General features: G+C 36.5%; 2 protein-coding genes and 1 pseudogene across 2 annotated transcripts; 1 reads left to right on the forward strand and 2 right to left on the reverse strand.

Moving 5' to 3' along the window:
• Window positions 1-3,643: 3,643 nt before the first annotated feature.
• Window positions 3,644-3,787, reverse strand: LOC125352118 (annotated as a pseudogene).
• Window positions 3,788-14,804: 11,017 nt separating this feature from the next.
• Window positions 14,805-15,335, reverse strand: LOC125351218 (keratin-associated protein 15-1). Its single transcript, XM_048345927.1, has 2 exons — window positions 15,043-15,335; window positions 14,805-14,952 (listed from the first exon to the last, which is right to left on the reverse strand). Exons 1-2 carry the CDS (start codon window positions 15,333-15,335, stop codon window positions 14,805-14,807), a joined length of 441 nt encoding a protein of 146 aa, XP_048201884.1.
• A 3,233-nt stretch (window positions 15,336-18,568) lies between these two features.
• Window positions 18,569-19,039, forward strand: LOC125351219 (keratin-associated protein 14-like). The gene has a single exon (XM_048345928.1). It carries the CDS (start codon window positions 18,569-18,571, stop codon window positions 19,037-19,039), a length of 471 nt encoding a protein of 156 aa, XP_048201885.1.
• Window positions 19,040-24,618: the final 5,579 nt, after the last annotated feature.

Consider the following 24,618-nt stretch of genomic DNA (forward strand, 5'->3'; position numbering starts at 1 on the left):
CATTGATTTAAAGAAGTGAAATTCCCTGGCATACATGCAAAAGGAAATTACAGAGCATATGAGTTCAAAGGTTCAAAGAACCTTTGCCAAGGCTGAGAAATAGGATGAGGAACTATTCAAGTTTCAGGGTTGTCAAGACACCTGCTATAGCAGCCAAACCAAGAGTTGAGCAAAAATCACCTTAGGGTATTATTTGTCCTTATTGCCAAGGTTGGGTTTCGCTACCACTGACCTGTACTGAAGTCAGTGAATGTCATTGGTGCCATCTCTGCTTCTGAAGATCACTACTCTAGCAGAATCCCCAGTCGTGTGTGTGTGTGTGTGTGTGTGTGTGTGTGTGTGTGTGTGACAGTTTGGGGGCTTGAAGGCAGTGCCTGGGTTCTGTCCCTGAGCTTTATTACACAAGGCTAACACCCTATCACTTGAACCACAGCTCCATTTCCAGCTTTTGGATGGTTAATTGGAGGTAAGAGTTTCACAGACTTTCAAACTGTGATCCTCAGATGTCAGCCTCCTGCGTAGCTAGGATTATGGGTGTGATCCACCCACATCGGGTTCCCTGTCATCCTTCTATACCAGCATCACTTTGTCCAAGCCCAGGTGGCAATCTGATTAGCAATGCCTAAGTCACAGGTCTGAGATATGACTACTCAGAGGAATGGAAGAGCCACGTGGGAACCACAGTGCTTCTTTCTTCTAAAATAAAAAGCATGCGGACAACACAGATTTAATTAAGTGTAAGCCTGAATTTTTTTCCTACACCAGGTTTAGTTCAGCATATTACTAGGTAGAGGATCCAGTTATCTAAGTGATAAAAGCACTTCTGAAGCATACATTTTTTTTATGTACTCTAGCTTTCCAGTCATTCCTCTCATGTTCTAGGGTAACTAAAATTTGTTGAATCTTCATTGACACTTTGAGACATACAGGCATGGTTAGAACTGTGAATGCAGTATCTGAAGATGTGCATTCTTCCCTCTTCCCTCTGGAGTCTCTAGCACATCAGTACTGATAGGGAAAGGGGTCAAGAGATAAAGTGAAGGGACATTTCTGCAGTCAGAGACGTAGTGTTATAAGTCCAGACTCAGACTGACACAGCACCAATATTGCCCAAGAGATGGCGCAAGGTGGTGTCCTCTTGAAAATGAATGTGACAGAGGTGACAGGAGGAAACCAGAGATCTCTGTCATGTCATGGCAGATAAAATCCCTCTACACAAACTAGGCTTCAACTGTTTAGATGTCCTAAGTACATTACAGCAAAGGCTGTTGAAAGGCACCTACTCTATTCCTTTTTGTGGAGGGTTCTGTAAATCAGCTGTACATCTAAGTGGAAAATTATAGGTTCTGGAGTCAGCTTACTAAGTTCAAATCCAATTTGTGCACTTAATGGCCATCCTGGTTCATTACTCAAGCTCTCCCTCCTACCCATAAAATGAAAGTATTGATAGTATCTACCTTATAAGGACATTGTGTCCAGTGAGTTAATACCTCTAATTTGCAAGTTTGAATGGACATTGTCTGTTCTTCCTATTATTATGGCCAGATGGAAGGATGGGTCTATCTCCGAGACTCAAGTAGGTGGCTAACCATTTAATGGTTGTTGGTTTTGACGAAGGGTGAACAGACCAAAATGTTTACACCTAATATCTTCTTCCAGCAGTCATGTGTAATTAGTGAGCTAAAGCAATCTTTTGAAATACGGTTGGAGTATTACCTCATGTCACAGGGTGAATTTATGAGAATTTCAACCAGGATCAGATAAAAGCCAAAGCTTTGAGGATGGAAAAATTACCTCTAATAGGCACAAAGGTGATTAAAGGTTCACTAAATTAAAACGTGCTAAACATTCAAGAGGCCCTCCTCACTGGGACTGAGAATATTAAAGGGCTTGGTGGGCTCAAGTGCCTTTGAGATGTGAAGGCTGGGAGATTTACCAGCGCTACTTCTGAGGGTTTATAAATTCACTGTAGACAGAGTGACATTTAAGCCTATGTGAGTCTGTTTTTACTACCCAGACTCTAACAGAATAAACTGTAGACATGCGGAGTCTCCACTTCTCCAGGTGCCTCTGAATAAATGCGTTGACCTTGAGAATGTAAACATCCATTCTCATTTTGTCTATGGAGATGAGAACTTGGTAAGTCCAGGTGAAACTCATGCTTGAACTTTCTCTGTTAAAGAAGGTATGTATTCCCCATAAGTAATCCCACATCTGACAGCAAGAGGCTGATGGAATCCTCTTTTCCCGTGTACCTGAGTTATACATTTGTAGAGCTGAGTCTTTAATATATAACACTTTTTCTTAAACTATTGTGATTTGATTTTCGCTTGTGGGTTGTACTACCACCCACAAACAATAAGGACATTTGGTGGCTATGGACAATATTTTTGATGTCCAATCACTGAAAATATAAAAATAACATAGTATTTGAGAGTAAATATATCAATTACATAGCTAGTGCTCAAGAACAGTATGTACGGCTTTTTCCACAATGTCTCAATGCACCAAGGTGAACCAATAGAAGAGAACTATGACATAGATTGATTCTGCTCCATGTAGAACAGTATTCATTTATTTACATTTAATTTTTACAATATTTTGTTGAATGATTCTGAGGAAAAAGAATATTTGTATTTGTAACAAGATGTGGAGAAAGGAAAAGACACATTAATCTCAACCCATTCTACATAGCAAAGAATATCAAGTCTATAGCATCCCATATAAACTTGCGGGCCCTTTGAATGATACTAATTCTCTCATTTAAAAGGCCAGCTTTACTCACACCTTTGGTCACACAGTGGTTGTGCTTGTGAAGCAAGTTTTCTTTGTAGCATTTGCTTGATCATGACCCCATTACTCGGTTCATGTGTTTTTTAATCACCAAGTGGGGACAAAAGTTCTGTGTCTTCTTGCTTTGAATCTAGTCATTGTTGTTTTAAAAATCAGCAATTTCAGAGAAGCATGATTCCATTCCCATTTTACATCTCTATGCACGAAGGTGAAGCAATCCAAGAAAACTATGACATAGATCAATTTTGTACCATGTAGAGCAGTATTCATTTATTTATAGTTAATTTAGTGGGTGGTGAAGTCATAACCTGAAGTAAGTTAATTTATTTTAACTCTGAAGACTTTTTTGATGAATTTACATTTATTGCTGAAAATAAAAGAAGTAAAGATAATGCTTTAGATGAATTTTTGAATTGTAGTGCTTAGCAATTAGATTAGCTACCTTCAAATTTAATTACTTGTGTTGAATTCACTTCAAAAATAATCAAAATCTCAATATTAAAACATGAACTTTCATTTTAAACATCTTGTCCTCATTTCATATATACATCTACATATAGTGGTATATATAAGTATGCATACATAAATATGTACATACATGAGTTTATATATATATGAATAAGGAAGGTAAGGCGCTACAATTTCATGAAACATTACATTTATTGTCACCTTCATCAAAAGGTTATAAATGTCTTGGAAAACCCTTGAATTAATCAACTGTCTTTGAGTTTTCGACATTATTTATGACTCAGGCCACAACACCTTATCTCCTTTACTCAAATTTCCCATTATTAGCTCCAAAATTTCCTTTTAGAATTGCATTCATTGAAGCAAACAAAATTTTCTTTCAAATATGTATGCCTCCCTAAACATTTTCTTCCAGTATGTCTCCTAATTTCAAGAAAATGATAGCAAAAGTGGTTTCTACAATGTATCCTTAAACTGATAAGAACAGATATTACACTTGATCTTAGCCAAAAGGCCGAGAAATGATTACAATGTATTCTTAAATAGATTAGACAGTAGCTACAGTGTCAAAGATATTCTCCATTTTGTAAAGAACTAGTACATTACTGTGTATATATGCATTTGAATTTGGACTTCCTTTCTACTTATAAGGCCCAGTTTATCAGGTTGCTGAAGACTGTTAACGTCTGTCTGTACTAAACTAATATTATGAGCACAATGCTCTTTATTAGAAGAAAATAATGGGAAAATCTCTTGAGAATCTAACATAAAACCTGAGAGAGGAAATGTTCTCTCTCTCTCTTTTTTATCAGAAATGACGAAGTATTAAATTTGGTATTTTCAGTTTGAGTGTTCATTGAGTATTGTCAATGAAAATGTGATGATTATTTTTTAGGCTCAATCTCTTCTATGTTTTTCTTTTATTCTCTAAAGGCGGGAATCAGAATATCAGAAGTCAGATAGAAGAAATACCTTGTTAAAATGTTTTATCCCTTGCCAGACAAAGGTTAGGATCTAGTATAGAACTTGTAGTTTCTCACATACATGTGATCACTAATAGGGAATTACCCACAACATTCATCTTTCATCCACTGTCCAAAAATCACTGGTAAATTTAATAAACTCCTGCTTATTCAGGTAACATTCTTATCAAACTTCAAAGCACCGTGGCAAGGCCTTGAAAATTTGTAAATATTTCTATACTCAGGTAAAATTTTACATTACTGTCAGTTCTCATTTCGTGAAATTCTTTTCTGCTTTGATGCTTCTATTTTGAGTGAAAAAATACTGAAAATTCTGAGTATATTTCTAAAGCATTGGCCCTTTAAAAATAATATAGAGAACATAGCTCTGTACAAGGAAAAGTGTGATTACATAGCATTAAGGGCATCAATAGCATTGTTAAGAGCTTTAACAGAAGTGTCATCTGTCAAAATATCATCATCATTCATTCATTCATTATCTGACTTAAGCCAGGTTGTTCAAATATTTTGCATGATCTCTGAGGTCAGTAAAGATAAGGCATTGAATCAGGGAGGTTAAACAAGGTTCCCATGTTTGTATAGTGAGTTTATAGTAAAAGTAAGACTTATATATGGATTAACACCCTGGTACTATGTCCTGCTTTAGTCAGGAAGTCATCACCGTGTGTGACATTTGAGATACAGCGTATACTGAGAGAAGGTAGATTGAGTTACTACTCTTCATTATCTGATAAAGATCGGATATATGCTGGCAAAACTGATGAAAAGAGAGAAAATTGTCTTGGAGGTGCTCTCTCATATGATTATATTGGCACAGACAAAAATCAAGAAATTTCTTTCTTAAAAATGGATTTTTATTATCTTTACGTAGTTCTATGAAGGAATTGCCTTTCGCCAAAGCAGTTTATGGATATAGCGCATCTTGATCAATGTCACCCCTTTCAACATTCTAATATAAGCCAAATGAGAAAAACACAGCTCCAATATGTCTAATTTTAGATGGGGTAGATACCAGAAACTCCCTGCATATAGCTGTTGAAACAAGAGTCATAAATCTAAGTTGAAAATTAGCAGATAAAATTGCATAGAAGAGGAAAGTTTCTAAGGTTTAAGATTGCAATAACGAGACCTAGGTAGTAAAATATGATCAAGGAGGAGAAATAATCAAGCAGCTATAATCTTCTCTCATGGTACTTTACCCTTCTTTCTTTCATCCCTGGAAATATCATGCCTCAAACACTATCAGCTAACTTTTGAGGGAGGCAACTTTTGCCATAATGTCACCTAAGAAATAGAACATTTCATTGATCACAGATTAGGTATTAGAAAGAAGATAATTTGAAAGGATGGTAAATTCTGAAAGTCAAAACCTCCTCATAGTGGATCTTTCATAAATTACAATGCTGCCTAACACATATAATACTGCCTAAGCTTTACTAAAGTAAGTGAGTATTAGTAAATGCAGATTGTGGAAGCAATATAAGTAACATACTAACATTTTGAATGCGAGAAATCACAATAGTGAAGAAGTTTGCATCATTTCTTTCCAAGGGCTTCCAGAATCCCCCATACAAATGTGTTATTAAATGTCATTTGGGGTTGACTGACATAAAGGCTGCAATGGATTCTTCTGTCCACCAGGGGGTGCATTACAATTGTTCCCTCACATCATTTCTGAAATTTCCTGAAATAATTAACCAGCATCTTCCTGTCCATTCTGTCTTCTTCACAGGTCCATTGAATTTATGTCTGGTTTTCAACAGTTCTCCTGATATCTATTATTTTCTTTTTGTGTGTGTGTGAATAAAAGGTGTTTATTTAAATATTTATATATTCACAACATAAGAATATTTTAATAGAAAAATTTCTTCGATACTGAAACACTAAAGGTAGTATTCACAATGCTTAATATTAACTAGTCTTATTTTAGGTTGAAACTGTTTGAAATGTTTCCACATATTCACTCAGGCAAGCCTCTCCAACACATTATGAAATTCTCTTTTGTCATTAATGCCATTATTTTCAAGTCCTAGATGCTTGAAGTATCTTGGGAGTTCATACTTTTGAAGTATCATTTATAGCCATTGCCAGCCATTTTTAAAATTGAGGATAAAATTCAAGCTCATAGTTTCCAAGCCTAAGGTTTTTGTTCTATGAAGCCTGGCATTTCTGTTGTGGTAGATACTTCTGCAGATTAAGATGCACATGGCCTTCTTTTCAGTCTTATACTGTTTGTATGGTTGAGCTCCCCTTTTAGATCTTATAAGAACAATTCCCATTAACACCAATGACAGATGAGAAATAACTGAAAGCACAGGAGAAAGAGTCCTAGAGTACTATTCCATGGCCAAAACAAAAGTACACACTAGCAAAAATGCTTTTATTTTCTCATATTAAAACCATATAAGTTTTAATATATATCCTTTGGTGTAAGGAAGGCACCACCTTAGTTGACAAAAAGACAAAGAAATGAAAATACCTAGACATAACCATTTCAAGACAAGTCACAAATAAAAAGTGAATACAAAACCTATTCTTACTCTTTCTCAAAGATTCATGTCAGAGTTTTAGTATGTGGGGCCACTAATATGATAGAGAAAGGGTTTTAGTTTTAGCTAGATTTGTGATTGCTGTGTTTTTTTTTTTCCACCACTGGGAAGATTAAAAACATGATGAAAGGGGTGGGGGACTAAGGTTGGGGAGAAGGGAAAGTGGAAGAAAAATGAGGAAGGGGGTACCAAGTATGGCAAGGAATGTACTCATTACCTTAGATATGTAACTGTAATCCCCTCTAACTCCTCTGCATTTCATCTTGATGATTAAATAAAACAACAACAACTTGAACTAAGCAGAGGTTTGTCTTAGTAAATGAAAACATGCTTTGTTGTGTGTCTGGCAGCAAACAGCCTTGGTTTAGGTCAGACAATCTAATGAAGAACAGCAAGGGATGTCGCCTCTCAGGTGCGTCATAAATCATATCCCATTTGCACCCCAGAAATGTCCCAGCGGGCGGTCACCTTTGTGACTGAGGGTCAAGTGGAATACTCATCCTCTATTAAAGGCGATGCAAACTACAAAGCAATGCTTAATGGCTGTGTTGTGGTTGATTTCTCAAGAGACTAATAATTACAAGTGAAAAAGGAATTCTAGATTGTTCTCGTGTTGCAAGGTTTATGAAGAAATATACCCAGGCACAGTGCTGCTTAGCAACATGGCTCTCCTAAGAAACAGTAAACCACTGTAGAACTTCTCAGAAAGTCATCACATTATATCATATCCTCATTCCTTTAGTGAAAGAAGAGGAGAGTTGGCAAAACAGTTCAAATACTTTTTGACCCTTCCACTGTAGCGAAACTAGGAATAGTAACCTGTAAAAGCAAATATTGATTTTTCTCTTGCAATATTTTCTTTCATTGAATGGCTTTTATAAGCTAAGTATCTACCCTAAATGTACGATGTCTTCAAAATATCATCCCTCATTTATTAAAGAAGTAGATTATAAGTAGTAACAGTATCCTAATATTTGTATTTGTGTTAATGTTCATAAAGTTCTGAATGAAATCATTATTGTAGGAATTATTCCAAATATTGTTCCATTTAGCAAACATTAATGATATAACTGGTACATAGTAATAATACTGATAATAGTAAGAGAAATTATAATATCGATGAGCCTGTTTCTGTATTAAACATGTTAAATATATGTCACAAGTAGACTTTCTGACTTAAATGATGCTCATGCTCAATTCTGGGAAATAAATATACACAAGTATCTGTAATTCATGGAGAAACAGAACTGTATCGTATTACTAGTCTCAATTTTTCATCTTTTTCCTTTCATGTTTTTTCCTTCTTTATTGTCGAAGTGAAGTACGGAGAGGTTACAGTTTCATATGTAAGGCAAGTACATTTCTTATCCAACTTGTTACCCCCTCCCTCATTTTTACTCCATCTCCCCGCCCCCCGCCCATGAGTTGTTCAGTTGGTTTACACTAATTGGTTTTGTAAGTATTGCTATTGCGGTGGTTTGTCTTTTTATCCTTCATCTCTTTGTTTTTGTATTCCCTTTCCCCTCCCTAGTTCCAATACACATATATACAGTATCCAGGGTACCAAGATCAGTTACAGTAATAGTAGGAGTAAACCCACAGGATGTGGATACGAAAGAAAAATAGGTATGGTTTCACATGGCATGTTGAAAGTAACTACAACAATGATATAACACTTATTTCCATAACTTGGAGTTCATTTCACTTAGCCTCATCTTATGTGTTTGTATGGGCTTAGCTATTGATCTATTGTGATTTTCTGCTATGATTATGCTAGAGATGTACTAATTATTCCCTATGTGGGAAACGATAGAGTCCATGTTTCTTTCAGCCTGGCTCACTTCACTAAGTATGATTTTTTCCAAGTCCTTCCATTTCCTTACGAATGGAGCAATGTCATTCTTTCTGATAGAGGCATAGAATTCCATTGTGTATATGCACCACATTTTCCTGATCCACTCATCTACCGAGGAGCATTGGGGTTGGTTCCATGTTTTAGCGATGACAAATTGTGCTGCGATGAACATAAGAATGTATCATCGCAACATATAAAAATTATAACAATAGTAGAAATAACAGGAAAATGTATAAAAAGAATAAGAGGAACGCAAAGAACAATTTCAAGTGGAATGTGGGATGAACTGGTGGGAGTTGCTTGGTCCAAATCCTAGAATGACAGGCTTTGGGTTCAGATAATGTTAAGTCTGAACCCTAGCTTCCTAGCTGTGTATTGCTGAATATGTCATTGTCTTTTCTGTTATTTGACATCTATAAAAGAGTTGTGATCACTAGATAAAATGATTGATACCAAGCCCACACCACATATTTAAAGAGCAACAAGAGCTGAGTAGTTTATGTAAGTTTGGGTTAAAACAAGGCCACACATCAAGACTTCCAACTCTTGTCCGTATTTATTGTGTGTGATAGCATCTTCACCTTCTTCAAAAACTATCTTGTGCGTTTTACTGTGATATTTTCCTCCCTGTGTTTGACACTATTATACAAACACAGGTGTGTAGATGTGTGTATCTATATATCTCCACATCATCTCTATTTCTACATCTCTCATATATCTCTACTTCTATTTCTAACGATATCTGTATTTTGATAACAACTATATCAATATCAATATATAGAGAGAAAGAGGTGAAAAGGAAGGAGAGAGAGAAAGAGAGACAGAGAGATAGAGAGATAGAGAGAAGAGATAGATAGAGAGAGAGACAGACAGACAGAGAGAGAGAGAGAGACAGAGATTGGGGATTACCTCATGCTATCATAGAGGCCCTGCTTTCTGTTATCTGGAGACCCAGAAAAGCTAGTAGTGAACTTTCAATCTGAGTACGGAAGACTAAGAACTAAAAGAGCCAGTTAAGTAAATCTCTCAGTGAATGGTGGGAGTGTAAGCAACAGGACAGGTAGGAAAAGTAGTGAATTTGTCCCTACTCCACATTTGTTCTACGCAGACCTGCAATGATCGGGTGAGATCTCACCACATTCAGGAAAGACCCTGTACTTTACAGCTAATCTCATGTAGGCCTACTCACAGATACACCCAGAAATGATGTTCAAGTAGCTATCTGAGCATCTCCTAATCTAGTTGAGCTGACATATCAAACCACCACATTTATTGTAATGAAAGATATAGTTAGTTTATGATCATGTTGTATCCAATTACATCAAGTATTCCTTCATTAAAATCATATGATAGTAGGACTGGTACAAATACTTGCATAAGTAAATTTAATTTCTGGAATTTAAATGTGAACCCTTTGGGTAGGTGCTTGCTAGCATGGCATAGTCCAGCAAATCAGCTGATGAGTTCAATTGAGGTATGCAGAAAATAGGTAAATCTTGTGTTTTCAGCTGTGAAACTACAGAATAAGACACCATACTTTAGTCAGTTCTGTACTAAAAATCTCTGCTGCCCACTAAATAGTATGAGTCAAGTCATTTGAGGAGAGTTGCAAGAAGATCCAGGAAATGGTAAACAATCTGTAATTAGCAATTGGTCTTAATTGATTATTTGCAATACAATGAGAAGAAGAAATCTTACATCACTTCTTAGTGTATGAGAATGAGTGGTTATGATGTTTTGGAACTAAGAAGCTGGTTGCAAACACTCATTACTTCATTATTTATTGTTTAATTGTTCATTCTTTTATTATTCAGTGTTTATTACTTTTCTCTGCAACCTTTCTCTTCAACCCTCAATCATTACAATTTATATATGAGTACAACTTCCATATACATGTATAACATGGAAATATTTGCTAAATAGCTTGATTTAATTATTTTATTGATGAAATATAGATATCTTTAATAGTTATCCATCATACTTCATTCATCAATGGAATAATAGTATATAATGCATATATTATAATGTCATTGAATCCATGTTTCCACTCCCCTTCCAAAGGAACTCAAGCTAGTGTCCCCAGCTACGAATTCCTCCACACATTTAATTCCATCTAATACAGTTGTTTGATACAGGAAATAATTTTTTCTCTATGGAAGAGTGTATTTGGAAATATCTGGAAATGGTTTGGTTGTTGCAATCAGAGGTTGCCATTGGCATCTAATGGGAAGGGCTGAGAGGATGCTGCTAAACCTCTTTTAATGCACAGAACAACCCCGCCATAATGAAGAAATTTATAATCCAAGAGTCAACAGTGCCCAAGTCTATCAAAATTGCAAAGACCCAAAGTACAACAAAGAAGAGTGATAAGAGGCTATGACAAGAATTAAATGAAGAAAAGAAATGAACATGGAAAATTGAATGGGAAAAAAAGCACCAAATAAATGAACATGCTGAAATCCTGCTTTGGAATCCAGTTTTCTGGAGGTTGTCCTGGAGTGAGCTGTGTACCGCTGAGCTGGGCACACAGCTGTGTCATTAGCAGAGCTTCACTGGACATCGTGGGGAAAATGATGACTTTTAGAATGTGCGTAGACATTCTATTGAAAAGTTTACTTAGTGTAGCAAGCAATAGTGAAATTATGCTAATAGTCAAGCATATAAATTGTATGTAAGAGTCTAAGCCAAGTGTCTCAAAAATAGAATGCAATTTAACAATCATAGGAAAATTAACTGCAGGTTCAAGTTTTAATTTATTCTGACTTTATATCTTGAGCAGTTATATAGACTCTGTTTTTATGAAATAGTCTTTCAGCCTAGATTTTCTAGAAAATGCAGACTGTGATGGTTTATATTTGTCAGTTCCACTGGACTATGCTGCCTGGTTGTTTGGTTAAACTCTTATCCTGGCATTGCTGTGAAAACACTTTGTGGATATGATTCACATTTCCACTCAGTTGACTTTAAGTAAAGGAGATTGCCCTTGATAATGGGGGTATGACTCAACCAGACAGACAAAAGCTTTTACAGCAAAACAAATCCTCAGGTAAGAAAAATTTCTGTCTCTGTTGGTTGCAGAAACCCCACCCAAGTTTCCAGCTTTTCAGAACCCTACAATCACAGCAATTATTTAAAAACATCTCTGGTGCACAAAAACTTGTAGGCAGGCAGAGGCAAAATGGAGAGAGAGAAGGAGAGAGGGAGAGAGAGAGAGAGAGAGCAAAAACACAGAGAGAAATAGAGAGAGAAAAATATCCATACTTAAATCTTTTTCCTAAGAAAATAGGTTTATGTTATTTAGATTTATGTTATATATTCTTTTCACTGCTATAACAACATATTATAGACTAGGTAGTTTAAGAAAAACAGGTATTTATTTCAAGTTCAAGGGTACTAGAAAATTCAGGAGCAACTTCTTTTGTGGCAAAGGCTAGAAAAAATGAAAAGTGGGTTCAGTGGAATACCAGTATGAACATGGCAGCTTCATCTTCAAAAACAAATTATATCCCAGGGGTCCCATTTTCAAATATTCTCACTGGCTTGGTATTTCAAAAGGTAAGTTAGAGGACACAAACATTTCATTCAGAGGATGCAATAACAGACTATTCCAAACCAAATTCAGGGTACCGATGAAGTGCCAAGAGCTAATGGAAAAAACTCTAATGTCATCAGACAATCTGTTAACAAGGCAGAACACAGTATTCAAATACACTGAAGTAAGAATGCACATTTCCAGAAGTGTGAGAAGTGATATTCTGACTTCAAATACTTTAAAATGGGTCTTTCAAGACAGACAACTAATTGGGATTGGTGTCATTGTAGAAAACTTTAGAACTGGTGTGGGTAGCAAAGGGCAGATACTGAAAAAAAATTGGTACATAAACTTTTGGTTAATTAGGGAGTTGTTTCTCCAGATCTTCAAGCCATTACCTCCAATAAATCAATCTAGAGGAATTTCCTGAAGCATGTGTTAAATTGACTTTTGGGAAGTTTAATCTCATCCTTTGTAAACAAAAGTTCTCTGCCATGAACAACTAAGTCATGTTGACACTGGTGGTCTAGTATCGTGTAGAGATAAATAACCTTGCTTATCATTTGCTTTCCTCCTGTTCTTTGCTTAGAACAGAAGAAAGGGGGGTGGTCTGTAGGTGGAAGCCCCAGCAAAGTGTGGAAGTGCGTGACAGGACAGAACTGAGGGAAGAGCTTTGATATGGTGGTAAAATTGTGTTTCAGCTCCTAGTAGACTAGATTTAGATGCTGTTTATAAAGTAAATACAGTTCATATTATCTTAAGGTTGTCATAAATCTTCCCTTTGCAATATTCAGGGATTCACAGTAGAGAAAGGACTTCTGTATCAAGTATAAAGTTCAGTGAGGTTAGAAAAATAAAGCAGTTTCCTAATTTTGCCATACTGACATTATCCTACTTAATTGTATCATCAGGTAAAATCAGATATAACTACTTAATAAGTCTAAATTGTCTTTAATTTTCAGTTATAATGTTAGACATTCATTTAATTAGTTCTGAATAGAGTCAGACAAAGTATTTGAACTTGATCAATGAAGAGGCAATAGATTATACTTAATTTTATTCTGATATAATTCCTTGTTATTATTCATTATGTCACCATCAATTATCAGTGACATCTATTATTTAAAAGAATCAGTATTGTGAATGTGAGAGCAACAAAAATGTTTTTGTCATTTTCCCTACTTTAGAGAACATTTTCGATTAATTGGCTGCTCTATCAACCCATCTTTCAACCTCCATCCTGCTTGTGTCAAGGTGAACGTTTGTTCTTGGTTAGCAAATGAGCTTGGCAGAATACTAAAGCCCATTTCTGAGGATGTGAGACTCCTTTACAGGGGACTTGCAAAACTTCCTAGAAGTTTTTTCCAAAGGTGGGCATTGGTGGCTCATTCCTGTAATCCTCACTACTCAGGAAGTTGAGGTGTGTGGATAAAGATTTGAAGCCAGCTGGGGCAGGAACATTTGTGTAACTCCTATCTCCAACAAACTACTCAGGAAAACTGGAAGTGGTGCTGTGGCTCAAGTGGTAGAATGTTAGTCTTGAGCAAAAGAAGCTTAGGGATAGCACCTAGGCCCCAGGTTCAAACCCCAGGACCAGCACACACAAGAAGTGAATAAATTAAAGTTCTATGTTAACAATCCAAGTATGGAAGAACTGGCTTCAAATCCCAGCTACTTGAGAAGCTGAAGCAGAATGATTTCGAGATAAAAGTCAACCTAGGAAACTTAATGAGACCCTGTCTGAAAATAGACCAAGAAAAAGGAGGCTTGGTCTGTAACTTAATGGCAGAGTACACGCCTCTCGATTCAAATGCCAGAACTGAAAAAAAATATTTTTGACCCAACTTTCTTTCTGCTTTACAGAGGAAAAGATCAAATATATATTACAGCAAGGTGGATGACCTCGAGTTAGATAATCTCTCCCAATGCTATTTTCACCAACACATCCCCTCCTCTCGAATCCCACATGCAGCCTTCTTTCTAAAAATTTCAAATGACGACACATCAGTATGATTTTTTTTCAATGAAGTGGTAACATGCACTTCTTCCTCTGTAGGAATGAGTTACATACCATTTTCTCAGATTCTTTCTTCAGCCCTTTCTTCTGCTAATAACAAAATTTCTGAAGTGAGTATATGAACAAATGTACTTGTGAAGGCTCTAAGAGATGTCATGCGATATGCTATATATTTGAATTTTTCAAAGTCCTTGTTTTTTTAATCTAAAAAACGTAATTTATGACCTATATGAAATAGAGAAAATAGAACATGAAGACAAGAGAAGATATGGGTTGGGTTTTATGCAACACATGCATCCTATTTAAAATTTAAAAAAAAACAACAACAAGCAGAGTACCACAATTCATGCCAGAGAGAAAAGTTTATTTAAAACATGAGTAAAAGATTTCTAGGGACATAATGAGAGAAACTTAAAAAAAAAAGAAGGCAATAGGAATGATTATAAGCAAGAGAATAGGAATTAAAATTCAAGCTAAATTTCACATCAGAGATAGGAAAGACCATAGGCGAAGATGTCTTAGTCCCTCGAAGAATAGCATGGCCGATCAATCACAGAAGGTTAAAGTCTCTTAAGGCGCCGTAGAAACCAGGAGAGGATGGAGATGTCTAGTAACTGGATCCGAAAAAGCGAGAGCCACAGGTGGGCTGGTAATAAGCTGACTGGTAACTCTTAGAGGAGAAGAACCCTGGGCGGTTGTAGCTGGAACCACACCCAAGAGACTGGAAGCCAGCGTTTCCATAACCAAAAGATCCGCAGCCAGAGTTGCCAAATCCAGAAGATCCGAAGCCAGAGTTGCCAAATCCACAAGATCCGAAGCCAGAGTTGCCGAATCCAGAAGACCCGAAGCCGGAGTTGCCATATCCGAAAGATCCGGTGCACTGTGTGTTGCAGGGCCTGGAGAAGATGAAGTTCTTGGGGCGGAAGCAGGTTCTGGCCTCCACACCGGATGACTCGAAGTCAGTGGGCTCGGAGAAGCTCTCCTGTTGGCCACCAAAGAAAGTGGAGCCCAGCTGCTGGGGTCTCTGGGAGTAGATGGCACTGCTGGGGTAGAAGGAATTATAGTTGGAAACTGGGTATCTCAGGAAAGTTCCAGCGGATTGCGAGGAGAAGTTTCCAGAGTTGCAGGCGTAGGACATGTTTGCAGGAGTTGGGTTTCAGTCGAGTGGTGGTGAGAAGTGGAGTATGAATACCACCTCCTGCCGTGGGTTCTTATATACCCGAGATGGGGCTGTAGAAGCATGTGACCATTTTAACAAGAATGCTTAATTAGGCTCCAGTAAAAATGAAATAATTTAACCTTCAAAGAACTTCTTTATGAATGAAGACTTCTAAGTGAAGGAATTTCATTAGGTTTTTTTTTTAAAGTACTTGTTCATGAAACAAAAATGCAAATTTCTCATTCATGTACCTTGAGTAGAAGGAAAATCAGCATAATTATATCTCTAAGATTGATGCTTTATTCATGCTGCCCTTCAGGATAATAGGCCAAATGAACAACACTGGAAAAGCCGGAAAACTATTTTGTAATCTGAAGGGAATAATGATAATGTTCTAAGTTAAAGAACACAGTTGAGAGAGAACAGAAAAAGAAAATCCTCATAATACATCCCTTCTCCTAAATCTTGTGGACCTTATGAAAGAAGAAACTCTGTAATAATCCTAACTTGGTAAGAATGATAAGTTAATAAGTTTGTGTATACTACAATTGTGGAAATAATTTGTATAAAATAAAATCTTATTCAGGTAAGTAAATGTTCTTATAGTACAAGTTGTTAAGTTGATGTAGGCAAGAGTATGTAATGTTCTTGAACATTGAAGGTTCAAGATTTACAGGAGTGTTCCGATGATTGTATTATAAAATTAAGCCAGGGTATCTCTTCTGAATTCATTTGACCTTTCTTCTGTCTTTCTTTGATGTTTGTTTGATTGCTTCTTACTCCTCTCTCTCTCTCTCTGTCTCTCTTTCTCTCCCATTATCTACTTTTGGTGATGATGGGGATTGATTTCTGGGCCTTCTGCATAATAAGAAGCATATTCTACCACTGAGCTACATATCTAGCTTCTTGACCAAAGTCATTAATAAATAAGCTTGATTACCCAAAACCTTTCATTCTTACAAAGTTTAAGTCATTTTTATCATTGATATTACTGAGAATAAAATAGGAAGCACTATATATAACATGCATGACTTTATTCCATCACTTTATGTCCTTTTAGAAAATGGGACTTTCACAACACAGGATTAAGAAAAGGAAGAAATGTGGAAGGCATTTATCATGCAGACCTCACAGCAGGATCAGAGAGTCAAAGAATCCATCCCTACACTGAAATACAGATAGAATAGGTATCAAAAGAGACAAGAATGACGCAGTGTAACCTTCAAGTGATGAATACAACCCTCTTAGAAGAAGTAGCATTCCTACACTGCTAGGCTCTCCCAGAAAGTTCACCACAGCTGAGTCAAAATATGGTACCAGAAATGGCTCAGATGAAGGGATTGATAAACAACTTAAAACATCCATCTTCATGACTAGTAAAATGATATACTAACTATATGTTGAGAGATTCATCCTATTAACATTGTGGCCATTACTAAGTGGAAGTTGTAAGGAAAAATCTAAAACAATCCTCTTTTGTGTATATTGAGACTTTCAAATTGAATGTTTTTGGCCATCCAATCAAGATGGTACAACTGGGATTCTAGTCTTGTAGAAGACTAGAAAGGCTAGGAAAGGCTTGCCAGATTCTCAGAATAAGTAGATTCTACGAACTTGAACTTGGGAGTTGACAAATCAATCTCCAATCATGTCTCATTCTTTATATTTCATATCTTGCCTTCTGTTTCTAAAATAAACAACTGATATTCATTAGGTCTCTTCAGTATGAACAAGAATCATTCTAGCAATTTCAAGCACTTGTTTTATTTTTCAATAAAATATTGAATAAGAAAATATCTGCATAAATATTTAACTCAATGAAAGTGAATTTGTTAGATTGTTTTCATGCCTTCCTTTTCTATAAGAGCCATTTTGTGGAAAAAGATATTCCTTGAAATCAGACATTAAAACAATTTTGAACATTCTTTTCTCAAGAAATAATAGCATTCTTCTTCTTCTTTAAGCTTTATTATCTTTAAGTAGTTGTACAAAGGAGTTGCCATTTAACAAAGCATTTGATGAATACAATGCATCTTGATCAATATTACTCCCTTTCAGCAAATAATGTTCTCTCATCCAAACACTTTTATTCAGAAATGGAAGGGAAATATTTTTCAGTGAAATGAACATATTGAAGAGCACAGGTGGAAAAACTTTCCCAGTCTCTCCTCTTCATCCACCTATCAATCTTCATTATACAAGATGGTACACAGAGTGAAACACAAATCACAGAACAAAAGAAAACATGACCCTTGCTTTAGAAATTTCATAACACTTGTCAGAAACACCCAGGAACAATTTATATCAAAGCTATATGTATTGCTTTCTGGGGTGAACATTTCACCAGCTTCTTCAGCTCAACACTTCCAGAATATTCCATTTTAAGATTTTCTTTAGAAAAGAACATTTTCTAGATTCTGGGGAATCCTTTCAGTAGGGAACATTGACTCAGACAACATCTGGAAATATAACCATATTTGCCACATGCTTTGTTCTTGCCTTGAATGCAATTTCTGCATCTTATCTGGATAAGCTATCACTTCCAAATAGCATAAGGCCATTTAGTACAAAGCACAATAAACACAGCCTTGCAAAAGACTGATTCTCAGTGGTCTGCGTTCTGCTTTGAGCAGGAACACAGGGCATATGGGAATCTCTCAGTTAATATTTCCCCAAAGCCCTTCAAATTGAGGTCCAATTCAAAAGCAATACCCTTTGCTCCTTGCGAATCAGTGCTGCTACTTTTGGCTGGCACGCCGTCCAGCACGCTTGCCCCTTCACGCTAGTAATCAATGCTTGTTTTTGTTGAAAAGAAACGACTATGAAGACATCCGTGAACAACTTTGCAAACCAGACGGCGGATTGTGAAAGAGGGATCAATTATTTTTAATTAAGACAGCTTCTCGCAGCCCAGATTCTGTCTACCTTTAAAGCGACTTCCCGGGTGACCTTTGCAAAGGGAAGATGAATAATAGCTTTGAAGAGTCAACAGCAACCCCTGAATTCCCAGGCCATATACATTCCTGTGCTTTCCAAATGGAAAACCACAAAAATGAACATTGCATGACTGCCATGGCCTTTTCAATGCATTCAAAAGCAGCAAGGTGTTTTCATGTGCTACAGGATGACACAGCCCACAAGGGCCAAAGGTATATAAATGCTCAATCCCGTCCACAAGGCCACAGTCCCCTCTCAGAACGTGTCCTCTCAACATGGCCTACAACGGCTGCTCGGGAAACATCTCCTCTTGCTCCTTTGGGGGTTACCTGCAGTATCCGGTCTCCTCCTGCGGATCTTCTTATCCCCCAAATTGGCTTTACAGCACTGACCTCCAATCGCCCATCACCAACCAGCTGGGCTACAATGATTGTCAGGAGACCTTCCACGAGCCCACCGGCTTCCAGTCAACCTGCCAGCAGCGCCCCAAGGTCTCTGCCTTCTACAGACCCTACCAGACAGCTTGCTCGGGGAGGCTGGGCTTTGACACCAAGGGATTTCAGTCTTCTGGTTTTGGCTCCTCAACCCTAGGTTTTGGGAATGGAGGTTTCCAGTCGGTAGGCTGGGGTCCCCAATCCTTCTCATCCCTCACTTGTAGACCCAACTTTTATCGTCCTACCTACTTCTCTTCTAAAACCTGCCAGGCTGTTTCTTACCAGCCTGGCTGTAGATCTGGCTTCTACTAAGCCTGTATTGGAGAAATCTGATCTGTCCACATAACAGCTATTATCTTAAGATCCAACTTAAGTTTGATCGCTTCTTTTCTGAGTCTAGAGATTGGAACGCTGTTTGGACCCTCGTGGATTAGAAATAGCTTGAATTATAGTAACCCGAGAAATGTACTCATTGGAGGAAAAGGCCAAACGTGTTTCCTTCTCATGATATGGACATGCAATGATTGAAGCATAATTATTTCATGATGTAGCTTCTGGGCTGGCTTAAGTTGTACAAAGTGAAAATGTTATAAGCTTCAATAAAATATTTATGTGACTTGACATTTTAACATTTCTTTAATATTATTAATTCATTTACTTTTAATTTTTCTCTTCAAAATGAATTCTAAATATCTGGCTATTTTTTTCTATATTTATACTTAAAATCTTCCAGCAAGGTGCTAGAGGCTCATCTGTAATCCTAGCTACTCTGAGGGATGAAATCTAAAGAGTACATTTTGAAGCAGCCAAGGACTTACATTCAAGCCTCAGTACCTGCACAACACCCCTTCAAAAAAAAAAAACAACAAAAATGTTTAACTTTAAATAGCAAAGAGATCTTGTTTCTTTTGAAAGGAATGTTTTCAACTCCTATATTTGGTTACACACTTTTTAAAACTGAAAACTTATGATCGTGATTTATGTTATATAGAGTTACAAAATTTAATAGCTTTTTGTGAAATGGTAACAATTTGCAAGGATGATTAAACTATTTTATCTAATTTTGGAACACATTTATTTTTAGAAGCTAAGTGCAGGTGGCTCATGCCTGTAGTCATAGTTACTCAGGAGGATGAGATTTGAGGAAGACAGTTCAAAGCCAGTCTGGTCAGGAAAGTCTATGAGACTCTGATCTCCAATCAATCATACACACAACCCCAAAAAGCAGGAAGCTGTTCTCAAAGTGGTAGAGCATTAATTAGCTTTAAGCACAAAAGCTTAGAGATAACACCCAGACTCAGACCCTGAGTTCATATAGATATGTATATGTATATAGAGATATATACATCTATCTATGTATCTATGTATCTATCTATGTATCTATCTATCTATCTGTACACAAATATGAGTGAGGGTCTCCAACCAGAAAGACGATACTAATGTTACCTGTGGTGAGGTGTTCTGTTCTTAAAGCCTTACTTTCCTTAGTGTAGATTTCTAAGTAAAATTACTAATAAATACGTGCCAATATTTATTAGAAAGTAGTTCAAGTCTTTTCCACATAAATGATTCTATAAATTTGATAAAGTCTCATTGTTGTGCTGTTTTTCTAGTTGTTTGGTTAGTAGCATTTATTTGAAAGAATACACTATCTCAAACAAATATAAATAGTCTCTTCTTGTAGATTTCAGCTAAATATCAAGGCAATTGGTTACAATTGAATCATCAAGTGTGTTCCAAAATTTTATTTTTTAGGACAAGGCTAAAGGTACATATGATTTAGTTGTTTAATAACAGGATCACTATATATTTTCATTTATTCTTTTTTGTCCCAACACCCAGTGCCATTTGTCAGTGGTCACAGAATTTTAGAACAATATTTAATGCATAATTATTACATTTTTTATTCATAGTATAAAAACTCATAAATGACTGATTTTTTTGGAGACTTTCACTTTACTTTCTTCACAGATTAATCTAGTTGAGTACAATAAACAGTTTAAATCTATTGCTAAATGGGAAAGAGGAATAAAAAGATTACCTTTTCCAAACAAACTTGAGCTGTCGATTTTTATTTAAAGAGAGTATGCAGAGGGATCACTGGGAAGATAAGTTACACTCAGGTACAATTTACACGAAAATCTACACCTTTAAATAAAGACTTAAGTTGAGAGTAGATCATTTGTCTACTACCCAGTGTCTCTGTGTTGTTTCACCCCCATGTCATTATCCATGAATGACCAGTAGGTGGTGGTAGTGGGAATTCTGAAGATTGCTGGTTTAGGTGTACTTGAAATTAAATGCATTAAATTGATCATATGGTTTAAATTCTCTTACTATAGTGGATTGGATATGTTGTACTTTAAAAAATCACAACTATTTATCTTATTGATTTGTTAGAACACTCTGTGAAACATTTTTAAGAGGGGCAAAATGTTTACTTTTAATGCCCACAGTTGAGTACTTACTTTATACTATGAAAGCGAATTCATTGTGAGTATACAACTGATGTAGCAATTAGGTGATATTTACTATCCACCAAGACGGTATGTGACATAATGCATCACACAAAACATTAAGAACATGATATTACTTACGTCTTCAAATGATAGTAAAGAATTAAAGAAGACTACTTCTAAAGATGATCATTGAACAATCATACTTGCAAAGTATGTTGGCATATACTAGTTTGATGGCAAAATTTTAATTTAGGTAATACTAATTTCACTTGTGTTAAATACTAAGGTTTCTTGTGAAAGTATAAAGACAACAGCTAGTAATATTCCCCTCAATTCGCTAAAGAATAAAAGTCACTAAGGGTAAAATAAAATAAAATGAACTTCAATGGTTTCATTTCTTCATTCAGTACAAGGAATACAAATGAAGCTGTATCTGGCTCAAATCTTTTCTCCCTACCTCTTTGGTTGTGCTGGAGTTTGAACCTAGGGCCTCAGACTTGCTAGATTGGTGCTCTAACATTTATGTTGTACCTCCAGCCCTGTTTTTGGCTGGCTGCTTCAGGGGTGGAGTCCTGTGGACTTTCCTTCCTGCTGTATATTTAAAATCCAGTCCTACAGCACTCTGCTTCGTGAGGAGCTAGCCTTGAAGACCTGAGCCACTGGAATCTTCCCATCACTCCTCTCATGTTGCCAGTGGAAGTTCATTAAGAGTTCATCTTTGATGACACATTTATTTGCTGTCTCTGAAACCATAAAAGTCACAGATTTTTGGTTATGAATAACATCATGAAGGGTAGAAAAATAATAATCTTATAAAGAAATTTATTTGCACTTGTGCTATTAACATGAGTTAATAACATTTCAAATTAAGCTAGAAAGTGGAAATTTTAAAATGGGAACAGTGATCGCTTTTATCCAAACTTCTGTTAGAAACATTTGCCTAGTCTTTGTCAGTCACTGCGGCTGTATTGCTACCTCTGAATTCTGGAATCTGTTATTTCTGATTTGTCGTTGGCAGTATTTTATTTAGCCAAGCCTAGATAAAAAATGTAAATAAAAGGAAATTTTTATTTACTTTTGGAATATATATTCTACCATGCCAATGTCTCAATCTTTTCTACATTATTTCTTATTATACTATTAGTAATACCTTATTATTCTACTTTACTCAAAGACAGGTCCAGGGCTGGGGATATAGCCTAGTGGCAAGAGTGCCTGCCTCGGATACACGAGGCCCTAGGTTCGATTCCCCAGCACCACATATACAGAAAAAACGGCCAGAAGCGGCGCTGTGGCTCACGTGGCAGAGTGCTAGCCTTGAGCGGGAAGAAGCCAGGGACAGTGCTCAGGCCCTGAGTCCAAGGCCCAGGACTGGCCAAAAAAAAAAAAAAAAGACAGGTCCAAGACTTCACCTTGACAACTGTCTCCTTCAATCTCTCTCTTTACACGAATACAGTTTATAATATTAATGAGATGTCACAAGTGATCTCAACATTTACTATTCTTGTTGATATTGTTAAATATTATTTAAAAGGGCATAGGATATCAACCATCTAGACTCCTACATATCTATAAGCTAAATTATATTAAAATAGTGCCATTAAAATTATTAATACAAAGGAATCCTAGTTACTTGGATTGAAGTTTAAAGCAATTACAGACAGAGGATTCTGTAAGCTTCTAAGTTCAATGAACCAAAAACATACTGGATTGGGGAAGTATGGTTCAAGTGGTAGAGCACCAGCTGGGTAAAAGGACAAGCCACCCTACTGCCACACACAGACTCACACACTGAATGACATAAAATTTGGCACAGCACTGAAAGTTTTTTTTTTGTTTGTTTTTTTGTTTGTTTTGTTTTTTTGGCCAGTCCTGGGCTTGAACTCAGGGACTGAGCGCTGTCCCTGGCTTCTTTTTGTTCAAGGCCAGCACTCTGCCACTTGAGCCACAGCGCCACTTCTGGCCATTTTCTATATATGTGGTGCTGGGAAATCGAACCCAGGGCTTCATGTATAGGAGGCAAGCACTCTTGCCACTAGGCCATATTCCCAGCCCAACACTGAAAGTTTTTAATTTCTTCCTGAGCTGCCACCAAATATTTTCAATCTATTATTTGTGTAACTGTATAAATATTAAACAAGTTTGTTTACTCATGTGACTAAATAATTAGATCTAGTAGGAGATTAAATCTGTTCAGATTAAGTAATTTCCATATGGACAGAAATACTAAAGGCTTTGTGGCTATTCACAAAGTCTTCATATTTAAACATTCATCTAAGAATTTGTTTTCTGGTAGGTCTTTATAAACTAAGATATTAGAGAAAAAAGAAAAGTAAACTTTCACTCACTTAGGAAAAGATTTATAGTCTTTGTCCTCCTCCCAGGGATGCTCAAGCGTGTGATGAAAAGTGTGTTTCTTGTATTACTTTGTCCCATTTAGCGTGAACTCAATGACCTTAGCTTTCAAAACTACTTACATATAGACTTCAATCAGCATTGCACAAACAGCATCTTCCCTATCTACCTAGGCATTTCAAAAGTTCACACTTGGAAAACAGAGCACTCACTATCAGTCTTTCCTTGGACGGTTAGTGCTTTCTACTAGATTTCGAGAAATCATATAGTTTAGAATTGTTCAAACACTGGAACACAGAAACAAACTCATCACTTTTACCTTTGTTCAGATTGTTTTGGAAGGGTTGCATCCCAATTTTCATGGTAAAATCCTTTGAGACTAGAACTAATACCTAAAAATGTTTGCTTGCTCTTTTTCAGATGTGCTCCTATGAGCTTGATTGACATTAAGTCTTCCACAAGCATCTAGAGGTTACATAAATCCATTGAAATCAGTTAGGCCCACTTAAGATTGCTGGGATTTTTCTTACCCAAGGGTACATGAGGTATTGGAAAACACCAGTCCCCTAGCATTTGTACCAAACCACAAAGGGAAAAGTGTCTTAATAGTTGCTTAAGGCTCATTTCACTCATGGCTAAAGAAATACCCTTAAATAGTAGACTTGGGAAAGGTTTTGTGTGAGTATAGAACTCACCATGTAACACATGGTATTCTTGCTGAATGCCTTTTCTAGTTGATATCTTAATTTCTTAAATTTCATGCAGAAATACATTTGTGTCCTCAGTTGTATGCAATCTTTAGCATCGTTGTACTTAGGTGGTAGGTCAAATGATGTTCTGAGCAAAACTTACTACTTCCAATAAAGTCTATATCTGATGCCAGATTATGGTCAAAGGCCAGTATAGAGATTTACTAAAATCTCTCTAGTCCTTGAAGGCAGAATATAGATATATACACAAAAACAATAATATGAACACTATATTTAGGTATCAGATTACATGAATTTATTAGATTAAATTCTTACTTCAACAGCTCTTGGATGAAAATCAAAGTTTATGCAGTACAGAGATTAAGGT

This window comes from Perognathus longimembris, chromosome 5, assembly GCF_023159225.1.
Source record: "Perognathus longimembris pacificus isolate PPM17 chromosome 5, ASM2315922v1, whole genome shotgun sequence".
NCBI classification, from domain to species: Eukaryota; Metazoa; Chordata; class Mammalia; order Rodentia; family Heteromyidae; genus Perognathus; species Perognathus longimembris.

What these genes read in the sequence shown, in the direction of transcription:
- LOC125351218 (XM_048345927.1), bottom strand. Translation starts at nt 15,335, where the DNA reads ATGTCCTACGCCTGCAACTCTGGAAACTTCTCCTCGCAATCCGCTGGA. An exon ending in GGATATGGCAACTCCGGCTT is followed by an intron (nt 14,953 to 15,042) that starts CGGGTCTTCTGG and finishes CAACTCTGGCTG; the next exon opens with CGGATCTTTTGGTTATGGAA.
- LOC125351219 (XM_048345928.1), top strand. Translation starts at nt 18,569, where the DNA reads ATGGCCTACAACGGCTGCTCGGGAAACATCTCCTCTTGCTCCTTTGGG.